General features: G+C 33.5%; 1 protein-coding gene across 2 annotated transcripts in view; it reads left to right on the top strand.

Moving 5' to 3' along the window:
• Nucleotides 1–14,419, top strand: part of ctrip (E3 ubiquitin-protein ligase ctrip) — a 181,710-nt gene that overhangs the window by 136,927 nt on the left and 30,364 nt on the right. For both annotated transcript variants that reach the window (XM_067279913.1, XM_067279914.1), the window contains exons 20-25: nucleotides 4,634–4,752; nucleotides 4,844–5,183; nucleotides 5,252–5,733; nucleotides 5,857–5,966; nucleotides 6,236–6,433; nucleotides 6,509–6,700. In XM_067279913.1, coding sequence (XP_067136014.1) covers nucleotides 4,634–4,752; nucleotides 4,844–5,183; nucleotides 5,252–5,733; nucleotides 5,857–5,966; nucleotides 6,236–6,433; nucleotides 6,509–6,700 — 1,441 coding nt within the window. The remainder of the gene's footprint in view (nucleotides 1–4,633; nucleotides 4,753–4,843; nucleotides 5,184–5,251; nucleotides 5,734–5,856; nucleotides 5,967–6,235; nucleotides 6,434–6,508; nucleotides 6,701–14,419) is intronic.

Here is a 14,419-nt window from a genome sequence, read left to right on the forward strand (position 1 = left end):
TTTGCCTAACTAAGGCAATGTTTTAAAGTTGCAAAATGTTTTCAAATATAAATATCAATTGATACTATAATAATATGGGCTTGGTCTGATCTACTTTACTGTATTTAATGATAACTTGTTACACATTGCTGTTACAATAACATTCATGTCAAGTTTAGAATAATAGAAACTTACACAAAAAATATATATAAATTTTTTATAGTCTTTTCTTCCCTGTTTCACAGACCAATGTAGAAGTAACAGTTAATTGGCTTGAAGAAATAAAAATTCTTCTTAAAAAAGCAAAAAAAAAAAAAATAGAATATTAAAAATTACCATAAAGTTAAAATATGATCAAAATGCCAACCTTTTATTTGAGGCTACGACACTTTCACAATTTTTACAATATCTACCATGTCTTGTAGCACTTTTAGCTGCTTCTAGTCTTTTTAAGTATGACTTTATGCAAAGTAACCTTGTAATTATCCAAAAGGACCACCAGAGGGCTAGAAGCAGTTAAAAGTGCTACAAGACACAGTAAATATTGTGAAAATTTTAATCATTGTTTAATTGTAAAAGTGCCATAGCCTCAAATAAAAGGTCGGCATTTTGATCATATTTTAACTTTACAGTAATTTTTAATTTCTTTTTTTTTTTTTTTGCTTTTTTAAGAAGAATTTTTATTTCTTCAAGCCAATTAACTGTTACTTCTACATTGGTCTGTGAAACAGGGAAGAAAAGACTATAAAAAATTTATATATATTTTTTGTGTAAGTTTCTATTATTCTAAACTTGACATGAATGTTATTGTAACAGCAATGTGTAACAAGTTATCATGTCAAATACAGTAATAGTGAGATTAATGACAAGATATTTTATTATGCCAAAACATATTTAATTTTGATTTTTTAAAGTAATGATCAATTTTTTGTGACAATTTCAACAGACAAATTTGTCACAACTGTCACTGTAATGTTGATTCCAAGAAGAATCTTTCAAGAATGAAAATAAGTGCAACATTACAAATGAGGATTTGCATATTATTAATTCACCATTACCAGATTCTTATGTCAAAAAAGTCTCGCATTCTAAAATCAATCTGTCAAGAGAAAAATGAACCAGAAATCAAGATAATTTATATTGCATTTGTCCTGGTGTGATTTCTGGCTTTGTTTTATATTCAAACTTAAAAAAAGGATGTGTGGTTACTATTTTATAAACTAGACATAACTGATTAAAAATATTAAAGTATTTTTTTAACTTTGATTTTTAATGAAGTTAGTTTTGTTTTTATTTAGTTTACATTTAGTTGACATAAATGAAAAATAAATGAGTCAATAATAAGAAACAATTTTGCCAGTCCATGACATTTACCAATACATTCAACAGTTTGCTATTATAAGGGTCTTTGGTAGAACTCATCACTGATTGCAAGAAGTACCAATGTGTAACTGAGGCTTAATTCATTTCTTATTATAAAATATTAATAGTTTTACTATGATACACTTCTTGTCTAGTCTTCTTAATGACTTGTGAGCACTAAGATTGGCCTTTCTTTACTGCTAGACTTATTATACCACCACAGGACATCAAATTAGACTTAGAAAAATACTCTTTTATTTTCAGAATGCATTTTGGACCTGGAGCCCTTCATCAGCTTTTTTGCTACAAAATTAATAGAAGGTTAACAATTTTTAAATGTACCATAATTGACAGGAATGAAAAAAACGCTGTACACTTACATTTAACATGTCAATTCGATGTTTATAACATTAAAAGATTAAACATGCCATAAAACAAAAAAATTTTACAAAAAAAAAGGGTAGTGCTGATAGAATAAAGCAGAATAATAAACTAAGATACTGTCAAACCAGTAAAGTAGTAAAAATATACATTGTTAAAACAAAATAATAAGCATATTCACCGTAAAATGATTAAAGTAACAAGATGATTTGAAATAAATTCTAGAATAGCTGTCACCCTCTCCCCTATCCATTTTCACACTTCTCTCCTCCCCACGGCCCATCTGGTCAAATATACCTACCATGATTCGTGTAATTTTTGGTCAAAATTATTATTCATGATTTTCTCTTTGTTTTTTATTATTTCTAAGTGTTCATACCATCATCTTTTATAAGTATTTGATTCCTTTTTAACTATTTTGACAGTATCCTTTACAGTTTGACAGTGTTCTTTATTACAGTGGATAGCTACAGCAGAGTTGTTATTATTGTATTCTATGGCAGAGATATGTTCTTTAAAATGAACCTTTAATTTCCTACTAGTTTCCCCAATGTAAAATTTGTGTGTTGTACAGTCACATTCTAATTTATAGATAATGTTTCTTTGGTCCCATATGTTAGTCTCACTGTTACATATGTTTATTTTCTTATGTAATCTGTTGTGATGTTCGGGCACCAAAATAATACCATAATTATTTAATTTTATTAAAATTACCATTTTATTTTAATAAAATTCTATAGACAATATGATGGTAATTTTTATTAAAATTACCATCATAATATGATGGTCAATATGATGGTAATTTTAATAAAATTACCGTCATATTGTCTATAGAATCTAATTCTCCAACACAAGATATCATATCTATAATCCATTGCTGACAGTTTTGGGTTTCCAGTGCTACTAAAATCCTGTTACATTTAATGGAAGTATACATACTGCGTACGTCCAAGGAAGCAATCCTATCAGTGGGCTTGAACTGTACAGTTTTTAGTTTTTGTATAAAGCAGTCTGTACTTTGTATGCTGTAAGGGAATTTGTCCAGGGTGTTTAGTTTTTCTTTTAAAACAAGTTCTAAATTATAAAAGATATATCCTTTTATATCTACCAGAGGTTTATATGAGACTGGAACTTTGTATTTTAACTCTAAGAAAACTTTGGTGTTCTGTTTTCACTATTTAGAATGAAATGTTTTTGTTTGGTTAATAAGGTTTTGTTTTTCGAGTTTAACAATTGCTATTTTTAATTTTTTTGTTAAGAAGGTCAATCGGATTATTATCCAGTTCAATATACATATTTTGAATCTAACAATTGTTTGTAGATACTTTCGTCTTTCTCATTATTCACAATTATTACTTGTTTGTTTTTTTCTGCTTTGACTATTATTAATTTATCAGGTCAGTCCATTAAGTTCGTGCCGCATTTTTTATGACCTTGAGAAAAATCTTGTTTTGCTGTTAATAAAATGTCAGTCTAATGTGATAATTTTTACACTGAAGTGTTAAATTGGATCTCATTCATATAATACTGTTCAGAATTGTGAACATTTCAGTTGTTTACTTTCGTTAAAATGGAAGTAACCGACGAATATAAAAGACACGTTTTATACTTTTTATTTTTAAGTGGTGAGAATGCTACAAATGCAGCCAAAAAAATTAAATACTGTACATAATCAAATCGTAATTAGTTCAAGGACTGCGCAGAAGTGGTTTGAAAGATTTAGAAACAATGATTTTAGTGTGGAGGATAAGGCTCGTACCGGAAGATCCGTCGTCGAAGTCGACGGATCTTCCGGTACGAGCCTTATCCTCCACACTAAAATCATTGTTTCTAAATCTTTCAAACCACTTCTGCGCAGTCTTGAACTAATTACGATTTGATTATGTACAGTATTTATTTTTTTGGCTGCATTTGTAGCATTCTCACCACTTAAAAATAAAAAGTATAAAACGTGTCTTTTATATTCGTCGGTTACTTCCATTTTAACGAAAGTAAACAACTGAAATGTTCACAATTCTGAACAGTATTATATGAATGAGATCCAATTTAACACTTCGATGTAAAAATTATCACATTAGACTGACATTTTTAACAGCAAAACAAGATTTTTCTCAAGGTCATAAAAATGCGCACGAACTTATGGACTGACCTGATATTATCAGTTAAAAACCTTTTTAGATTCTCTGTTTTGTGCCTATACTGGATTATTTTGTTTTCTATTTCTGTTAATTTTATATTTAGACAATTTGTACTGTAATTCTTCCCTCAGGTTAAATTTTTGTTCCTGTGTTGTCTGGGATAAATAAATGATGTTTTCAAAACCGACAGCCCAATCTTTCCTATTAACAGTGTTGGAACCATTAAAACCCAAGCTTTTGCTTAGAATATTTCTTATATCAATCAGTATTTGGACATTATTTAAGTTGACAATTGTGCTATTCAGCCAGGAAGTAGTAATAAGATTATTATATTAGCTTTCAATAAACTGACAAACTGTTTGATTGGTTTATTGAATTTATACGAAATGCTTGTAAAATGCAGTTTTAATGTTAAGTTTGATATCAATATTGCTATATTTTTTTTCCTCTTGTTAAATAAACTTTATTTTTCACAAATTTACATTATGCTATAGTTTATTTTTATTTAATATGTTGAAATTTCAATATTTATTATGACTGACATGAAAATAAATTGTAAATTTTTATTTAGGTATTGCTCCCTTAAAGTATACAATAGCCTTCTTTATATATTGTTAATTATTGATTAAACTAGTTAAGATTGATGATTAAATCAATTTCTATTGCTGTATTTAACTCATAAATTACAAATTATTTACAGTAAATTGTAAATAACTTATCTTTAAAGATTTTTACTTATTTACTCATTTCAAGACAAAATTATTTAATTTTAGTCATGTAGCAGCAATGCTTTCATCTCAAGACTTGCGTGTTGTGGTGGCAGCACTACAAATGGCTGACATTTTGATGCAAAAACTTCCAGATATTTTTGGTATTTATTTTCGAAGAGAAGGTAAGTAACATTTCCTTTAAACATTTGGTTTAACATTTAAACATTGGTTTCATAAATAAGGTGATGTTAAAATTTAAAAATATTACTACAGGAGTAATGCATCAAATAAAATGGTTAGCAAGACTTGATTCAACAGACACATCATTAAAAGAAGTTAATGTGGTTGACAATTCTCCTCCAAGTTTTTCTTCACTGCCAACTCTTCTTTCAACCAACATTTCTCCATGTGATAGTAAACGCTCCTTGAATACAAATTCTTTGCTTCTTTCTAATAGTGACTTAGTTAGTGATAATTCAATTCATTTTGCGGGAACAGCATTGTGGGGATCATCTACTTCTGTTACTTCTGCTTCTGGGAACAACATTGTTGGAAATACAACAGCAGCATCATCTTCTGGTGATGATGATCACAGCTCAATAGTAGGACAAATGTAAGTTCTTTGCAATTGGTCTATGAAAAAAAATGTTAAATTTTTTTAAATTTTGCTAATTTCAATAGGAGATTAAGTGATGTTTTAAAACGGAAAAGAACGCCTAAAAGAGGTAATGCAACTAGCCGAAAAGTAAGAACTGAAGAAGGTGGGAGAGATTCGTTTGGTTGTACAATAGGCATAAGAGGACCTGCCAGGGGTTTATTGGATAATCATATTAATCCAGTTTTGGGAACTTCTGTGTTGGCACTCTCAGCTTCTTCTCCAAGTACCTGCCACACTATTGGAACTACAAGTCCAGTTTTAAATTCTGTCCCAAGCAGTTGTTCAGTTCCAAATAATTCCAGTCGAGGAAAATTCAGTACAACTGCAGCTAAAACTACATCATTACTTGCAAATTTAAATCCTGCACGTTGGGGAAGATGGGGTAGTAATTCTCCTGTATCTGGAAGATCTCCTTCACAAGATTCAACAATACTTCAGAAAACTCCAAGTTGTAGTAGTTCATCTGGCAATAAAGAAAAAATTAGGAATTGGATTAGAGAACAGGGTATGCCATTTTTAGAAACTTCTAATTTAAAGAAAATTAATGTATAACTTTATAATAAGTTAAATAAATACAATTTATATTAAAGAATTAATATAAATTCTTTAATATTTTATTTTTTCACAGCTCAAAAATTTGAAGATAATTATTTCAATATTGAACATCAAGGAAATGCCCATCCTGCTATGAATGTACTTAATAGATTAACTACAGCACTTGGCCAGCTAGAAACTATGGTAAATGTTTAAAAGTTTATTCTATTTCATTGACATTATGTTACTTTAAAAATTTTGAATTATAAATTAAAGAAATTTTGTGTGAAGTGAAATGACCTAAAATATTTTAAAATTGAAGCTAATAGAAATAAGTTTTTATTTTTTTTATTTTGAAATTTCTGCTTATATTGTAACTTAAAATCATTTTTAAGAAAGCAGTTACATTTTTACTCTTTTTGTCTTACACAAAACTGCAAAATTTATATAAAATAATATTTGTTACTTCGTAGACTGATGGTGGATTGAAAGCACTAGAAGAAATTAGAGCTGTAGTGGTTGAAAGTGACATATCATCATTTGAAGTTATACACAGTGGACTAGTGAAGAAATTGTTACATTTTTTGACTACAGCTAATGGCAGTGGATTTGGTAGCAGTGTAAAGGATGATAGACTTAGGATTTTTCTGCATGTATTTATGGGAAGTCCAGTAAGTTAAAAATCATGAGTTGTTATGTAGCTGTATTAAATAAATATTAATTCTTTTAATATTTTTTTTTATTAGTTATTTAAATTATCCACTTGTGAACCGGAACATTTAGATACCACTCCTCTGTCAATGCTAGTGGCTAAATTAAATGCATGTATCAGTCAGTTGGAACAGTTTGCTGTTAAGGTTCATGATCTTCCAGGTGCAGGTACTGGCAGTACTCGAGGAACTAGTGCTCTAAAATTTTTTAATACACATCAGTTGAAGGTAAATATAATTTTTGTACTGTAAAAATGTTAATTTTTCTTGAAAATTTTTACATAATTTTTCATCCTTTTCCCCTCTTCATATTATACGAAGCCAAACTGAAACTATAGGATTTGGGTTACATTATTAATAGTTACACTTTAATTCAGAAATCTGAAAATTTTATAAAAGCTAATATCAATTCTACAGTTGTCACAGTGAATATACATATATGATATGTCTAGAGATTTTTTTTTATTTGGAATTCCAACTACATTTAACATAATACTATCATAATTTGTTAATTAGAAGTAAAAATAGTATGAATGTCATTTTCAATATTGGATTTATGTATTTACATATTTTTGATTATCTCAAATTCACTATTTTCTTTGTTTTAAATGCACTTGAACATTATGAATAAGCTTAGTCACAGTAATCAAAAGATTCTGTTAGTGATTTGTAATGCAAATTATCATCATTTTCATTAGAAAATGCATATATTTTGGCTGTATCAAATTCTACTGATACCATTAGCCCAAACAACTTAAATGTTTAATCACTAATTGTTTCCTCCTGTTTTGCCATTTACATTCCTTTTCAGATAGGCTCAAATTGGTTGTTAGGCTGGCGGCAGGTAGGATGTTTTAATTTTTTTTCATTTCTTTAACTATTGATTTAAAATAATTATTTTCATATTTTATTGCCATTTCCATAGTGTTTTTAATTTGTCATCATTCTGTTCATTTTAAATTTTAAACTGTTTTTATTTGGAAAAATAATTAAAATTTATGATTCATTTTGTACAAGAGATAAAATAAGCACTGCAATAGACAGTGAAATTATGTACAGTAGATGTTGCAACTAACATTGTCAGATAATCTTTAAGAAAATCTGTAAAATTTAAAATTAGCAAAATCTGCATAGTAGTCCAATGTTTAATACCAGTGAAGTAAAAAAGTCTTAAGTTTTGGAGGTGATAAAACAATTTCCAAGATCATGTAAAAAGTAAATGCCATTTATAATTTTCTATCCAATCTTAGCCACAACTAGAAAATCAGTTTCTTGATTTTTTTTTATGAAGTTTTCACTTTAAAAGAACGAAGATGGAAATTTGTTTTTTAGTTGATGTTCAATAGATTACTAAAGCCAAATTAGTTGCTCTCTCTATCCCACACTGATGTCCTTTTAAACAGTGCAAATATGTCTGAAAGACTTATAAAATTTTTATCTTTTGAGAAAATTTAAAGAAAAATGTTTGTTTGCATTAAGAAAAGAAATTTTTGTGGATAGTATTGTTAACTTGTTTAAAATGGAATTTCATTTAAAAAGAAAAAAGAAATATTCTGGCAGATTCCATCTATTGAATAATTGGGAAATGACTTATAATAAAACTAATTTGCACTAATTAGGTTCTTGTTAAGAAGGTTTGGTTGTTTCTACTAATTGTTACGAAGTGTGATCAAAAAGAAACAGATTTGGTCTAAAAGGATTTTGATTGATTTTATTTGGTTATGGCAACACGATGTGGGTGATCTGCTGAGGTCTTTTAAGGGAAACTAGCCCCTATTTAGGTGTTACTAACACAAAGAAAACTCCCATGTGGCCAGCCCATTGGTGAGGAGCAAATCCACAACCAACTACCACTATTTAGTGGCTTTATCCTCTCTGCCACTGGTGGGCATAAAGATTTTGATACTTGACTAATCTCCATCTGGCTCCTTTAAGGTAGTTCTCTCCTGCATTTAAACAGCAATCCCATGACTTCTGCCAAACATTGAGCACTCATTTGGAAGTCATTATTTCAAATTCCAATAATCTATTGTGATTTTGGTTGGATTTCTTTGTTTGTATTAAAATGCCAGCCCTTGCTTTTTCATTTTCAAGAACAAAGAATTCAGAGAACTATATCCAGCAAGTAAGGGGATGGGGTAAACTCATGTCATTTTTGCTAAGAATGTTCATGGTTGGTATGCTGTATGTGTGGGAGCATCGTCTTGATGGAGCATGTTTAGTTGCACTAAAGTTCATCTTTTGTGACAAACATCCTTATGCAATTGTCTCAAAATACTACAGTAAAACTAGATTTACTGTCTGACTGGGAGCGAACAAATTACTGGTTTACAATTCCCTTGTGATTGAAAAAATGATCAGCATGCTCTTTGTTACACTCCTGACTTACCTTGCTGCTTTTTGCTTCAGATTGTGGTCTTACCCATGGCTTAGTTGCCACAGACTTCCAAAGCATTTCAAGTGTCTCTGTGACAGATTTTCCATTTTTGATACAAAATTTAATATTTGTTCTTTGTTCAGTTTTTTAGTTTGTACTCAAATCACAGCATTACATTACAAAATTAGTCATATTTTTAATTTATTTAATTCAAAATATATGCTCTCCACCTCAAATTGGTATTGTAGTGTCTTGCCCCTCTACATCATACTTTTCTGTTAGAAATGGAGTCATGTCGGTCAGGGATTGGATAGTAAGGGCAGAGATATCAAACTGCTTTCAGGAGAAAAGTTTTGAATCGAGATAATGTAACTTCCAGTTTGCATTGGAAGTTCATATATAGTTAATCAATACTTCCTGCCCATAAGCTTTCTATATCTGGGCTTGACTTTCGTGTACCTAACTCCATCTTCAAGATTAAGGAGGAACAGGTGGATGAACAACACTGGGAATTTATAAGTCTGGACTGCAATTTCAAAAATTATAATCATGTTAATAAGTATTCTAGTTTTAAAGACTCAATACCACTATGGCAGACTGATGCTCAAATGTGTAAAGAGTCAATCCTTAGTGGCATGAAGACTACTACATGTTATCATTGAACAGCAGAAGAGTTTGGTTCTTTTTGATTGCACAATGTATTTCAAACTAAATATATCTATTATGATGACTCTAGTACTCTTTATTCTACAGTTTCTTACTATGAGTTGCATATCACAAAAGCATTTGGCCAAACTACTACTACTATTCTGTATAATAGAATATATTTTAATGCTAATAATTATTTTAGGATTTTCACTTATACAAGCAAACCTTGCTTAACATGACTTTTAATATATGTAATAATCGGTTAATGTAAATTTTTTACAATAGCTGAATTTTTTTTCCAATTTGAGAGGGAAAAAGTATAAACTATGGAATTTGAGAAGGCACCAGTGTCACTGTGAGTGATGTGTGCATTATAGGAGTGCAAACAAGAAGAGAATTTACAACTAAGGGATTAACCATAAAGTTTGAACTTGATTTTTATCACATGTGCCAAGAAATTTGGTTTGATGCAGATCCTCATATGGCAAGAAATGCAGAAATATGGAGAAATCTTGATAAGGCAGTCCCCATCGATCACAAAGGATCTGTCCATAAATTATATAACACAGTTTGAGTAGATATTCAAGTAGTTAGTTAGTTAGTTAGTTATTTATTGATTAAGATACCAAAAAGGTACATTCCCGATACCGTAGTATAACATAACCGGGTGCAAGCGCGACAAATAATAAGTACATAAAATGAGAGTGTAGATTACAATACATAGGAACGTAGATACGGCAAATTAAAATACCATATACAGTGTAAATAAAAACAAAAAAAACAATAATAACAATAATAATAAATAAAAAAAATGGAATAAAATACAATTAAAAAAAACAATACAGATACATATGAAAAAAAAAAATAAAGAGAAATAAACTGCAATATTTACAAATATTTACAAAATCTACAATGAATTGTGCAATACACAAGCAGAGGCCAGAAGAACATGCTGAGGAGTAGAATGAGAGTCGCCACTAACCATTGCCAAGAATTCAGTAGGCAGGTACCGATGTTCTTTTAAAATACACAGAAATAAGGTGGAAAAAGGCACTGTAGGTGTCTTTATATTTAAGAAGACTGTCCAGATGTTGAGGGGCCAGTTGTCGTTGTGGGTCTCGATGGTCGTCTTGAGGTGGAGTCGTTCCAACTCCAGAAGCGGGCACTGCAGGGTGTAGTGGGTGCTGCCATCAGAGGTTCCACAGATGGTGCAAGAAGGGTTAGTTGTTCCTTTAAACCTAGCCAGGTAGGTAAAGAACCTACCATGGTTGGTCAGAAACTGAGAAAGATAGTGGTTGGGAGTGTACCACTTAAGAGTCAGGAATTCCTTTATATTTGGAATAAAGTTAAAGGTGATGGAGTCGTTATGATTCCATTCGTCCTGCCAGGAGGCAAGGAGATCCTGCCAAAGGATGCCCTTGATGGCCCTGATGTTAATTTTATTGTAAGAGAAGGGCAGGGAGTGGTCAGTGGAAGCTTGTTTAGCAATGGCATCCGCCCTCTCATTACCGTGGGTGCCCTGGTGAGCTCTGGTCCAGCTGATGTGAAAATGGTTGGGAGAGTGGATAACAGTTTCGTGAATGCCAGTGGCAATGGGATGATAAGTCTTGGCCTGAAGGAGTGCCACTGCAGAAGCGCTGTCTGTAATAATAGTGATTTCCTTAGTAGTGTAGTTATCATTTGACCAGTCGATGGCTTTTCTAATGGCAAGAAGCTCTGCCTGGAAGACGGAACAGTGCTTCCCAAGCTTGAAATGGCCCGTAGCAATTTCTTCGTCATTATTGAAAACAGCAAAGCCACAGCCCGTGTTTGAGCCGGTTTTAGATCCGTCGGTGAAAATATGGAGGTCAGTCTGGTCAGAGGTGTCGAAACGGATATTGCAAGGAGTGGCTGGGTGCCTCGAATTGGCAAAGCTCACATTGGTCTCCAAGTCTTCATGTTTAATACAGTGATTATCAGTATAGATATCTCGACCCCATTTTATGTGCCACAGTTTAGAGTTGAGGGCTATCACTTTATTGATGGGTGCCTTTTTTGCCAAAACTTGTAAAGAAGCGCTGGGGGTGGTGCAATACGCCTTGGTAATTTGAAGAAGAGCTCTACGTTGGGCAGTAATAAATTTCCTTTTTATATGGGATTTGGTGATGTCATGCCCCCAGCTTCCACATGCATATGTAGTGATCGGCAGGAAAATCTGATTATATATTGCGTCAAGGGCTTCGGCTGCCAGGCCCCAACACTTCCTTGCCATGCCTGCCAGAGCATTGAAGATCTTTCCGGTGCGATCTGTAATATACTGGGTATGGGTATTCCATAATAAGCGAAAGTCCAAGACAACTCCCAAGTACTTAATAGTTTTCTTTATGCGAACAGAATGATCGCCTATCTTGACAGTTGGCACTCTTCGGTACAGATTGGGCTGCCTTGGTTTATTAAATACGATGCCACAGGTCTTGGCAGCATTAAATGTTAGTTTATTCTTAGTTCCCCAATCGAGGACTTGTTCCAATATGTGGTTTCCATTGCGCTCTAGTTCTGCCCGAGAACGTCCACCCAGCAGCACCAGGACATCATCCGCGTAGGCCACCATGTCATGTTGCCCAAAATTTTGGTTGAGGAAATCATCAAATACAACGTTCCATAGCAAAGGGCCACACACAGAGCCCTGCGGGCAGCCACAGACCACGCTCCGGCATACGTTATGTCCTCCATAGTTAAGAATGGCGGAGCGGTTAGTGAGGTAGTCAGTAATAATTCGGTAAAGATTAGCAGGGCAATCCTTGGCTCTAAGGCGGTAAAGAATAGAGGGCCACCAGGCACTGTCGAAAGCCTTTGCAATGTCCAGGCTGATGGCCATCACATACTTGTAGCTACTTAGGAGATTGTTAATGCTGCTGATGACGCCTTCAATAGCATCTGCGGTCGAGCGCTGTGGCCTAAAACCAAACTGGTTACTGTGCAGAAAGTTGTTGTTCTCCAGGTGCCATTGGAGTCTATTAGTGATCAACCTCTCCAGCACCTTGCTAAGAACTGGCAGGAGGGAGATGGGACGGCTCTCCTCAGGGTTTCCAGGTTTAGGAATCGGTACAATTCTGGCACATTTCCAGTTACTGGGAAAGATTCTATGAGAGAGACTGGTGTTATAAATATGCATCAGGTGCTCGGGGATTATATTCCAGAGCTTCTTTGCCAACTTAGGCGTGATGTCGTCACAGCCAGGAGCCTTCCTGCTATTAAGATTGGCGAAGGCGTACTTGATCTCGTGCAGCTGGAAGCTTGGAGTATCGAGGGTACTAATTGCATTAGATACCAGAGTTCGAATCCTATGATGATATTCAGTCTCCTGATCTAAGTTATCCTCCAGGCAGAATTGATCCATCCTCCGGTTGGCTGCCTGGAAAAAGTCCTCGCCAGGAGTGGAGGAATGTAAGACGGACCTGCTTTTGAACTTATTGGTGGCATAGCGAGTGATAAAACCCCAGGGGTTTTTAGCCGCCGATTGGCAGAAATGAGTCCAAGAAGTTTGCTTGGCCTTTTTAATCTCGGTTTTATAATTCCGAAGATGCTGAAGGTAGTGCAATTTGTGGTTGGTCTGATCAGGCTCAGTGTGACTCGTCTGGTATTTCTTCCGCAGCCTGATGTTCTTTAGGCGAAGGATTGTCAGGTTTTCCGTCCACCAAGGCACGGGCTTATGAGTGTTCATGTATTTCGGAATAAAGATGCTGCAGGCCTTCTCAATAGTATTAACCCGTTCAGACTCTGGCGAATTAAATACTTTTTAATTTTAATGTAGTTAAACATAAAAACGAAAAAAAAATTATAGAAATGTGTTAATTTTGAAGAAAAAGCTTCAAAGTACAATTTCCTTTGTCTCGCCTTAGCGCGAAACTTGACACCGATGTGTCATTGTTTACACAGCTGGATGACCTTGAGAACAGCTGGTGTCGTCTTTCGCGGGACATTCTCATGAAACTCTCGGGAGGAGAAGGGTAAAAAGTAGGGTGAATACTAGATGGCGGTATATTTCTAAATATTTTTTTAAAATTACGATTTTAATTGAAATTTCCGACCCCCCCGACTTAATTAAACGTATATATAATAAAATCTATTAATTAAAAAAATTAAAAAACTATTGGATGCTGTTTTTGACATCAGAAAATAGCTTTAAATAACTTTACCGAAGTAAAATCGACGCACTAGAACTTTAGAAAGATGAATAAAGTTTTATAAAAAAATCCCATAAAAAAACCATTAAGCGTTAATTGCGTGTCATTAAAGGTTAATTAAACTCGCAATAAAATTTTTTCGCGCGGGTAAAAATTTTTCAAAAAATTTGGAGACAGAAAACATCCGAAAAATCAAAAAAAAAAAAAATTTTTTTTAGGGGTCCTAAAGGACCCCATTTTTTGTAACGCTATACAACTTGCCCGAGATATCTCGGGCTAAGGGCTGAACGCGTTAATATTACCCTCTATGCGCTCACGAGTAATCTGAGGGTCAGGATGTACACAGTCAATCAAGTTATTATGGAGGTAGGTCCTGAGATTGTCCCAATCCGCATGCCTAAGATTGTATTTAAGGCGTGGGTGCCTTATGTTGTCATTGGTGGTGGTGTTAATATTGAAGGTAATAACAGCATGATCATCTATGGAGTCGTTGAGAACCTTCCAGTCAGAAATAGTGGAATAACAGCCCAGGGAACATGCCGTAACATCTATCCAGCTATGTCCCTGGCTGGAGACGAAGGTGGGAGGGGAGTTTGGATTGTTAACAACAAGAAGCCCATTGCGGGCAAAGAAGTCTTCCCATCTTCGGCCACGATGGTCTAGGTTGTCGCCTCCCCAGGTGGGGGAGTGAGCGTTAGTGTCTCCTGCAAGAATGTAGAAGGCATTGTTGAAGGTGTCCATGCAGTTTTGTAGTGA

Source organism: Centruroides vittatus, unplaced genomic scaffold, assembly GCF_030686945.1.
Source record: "Centruroides vittatus isolate TY-2023 unplaced genomic scaffold, ASM3068694v2 contig_879, whole genome shotgun sequence".
NCBI classification, from domain to species: domain Eukaryota; kingdom Metazoa; phylum Arthropoda; class Arachnida; order Scorpiones; family Buthidae; genus Centruroides; species Centruroides vittatus.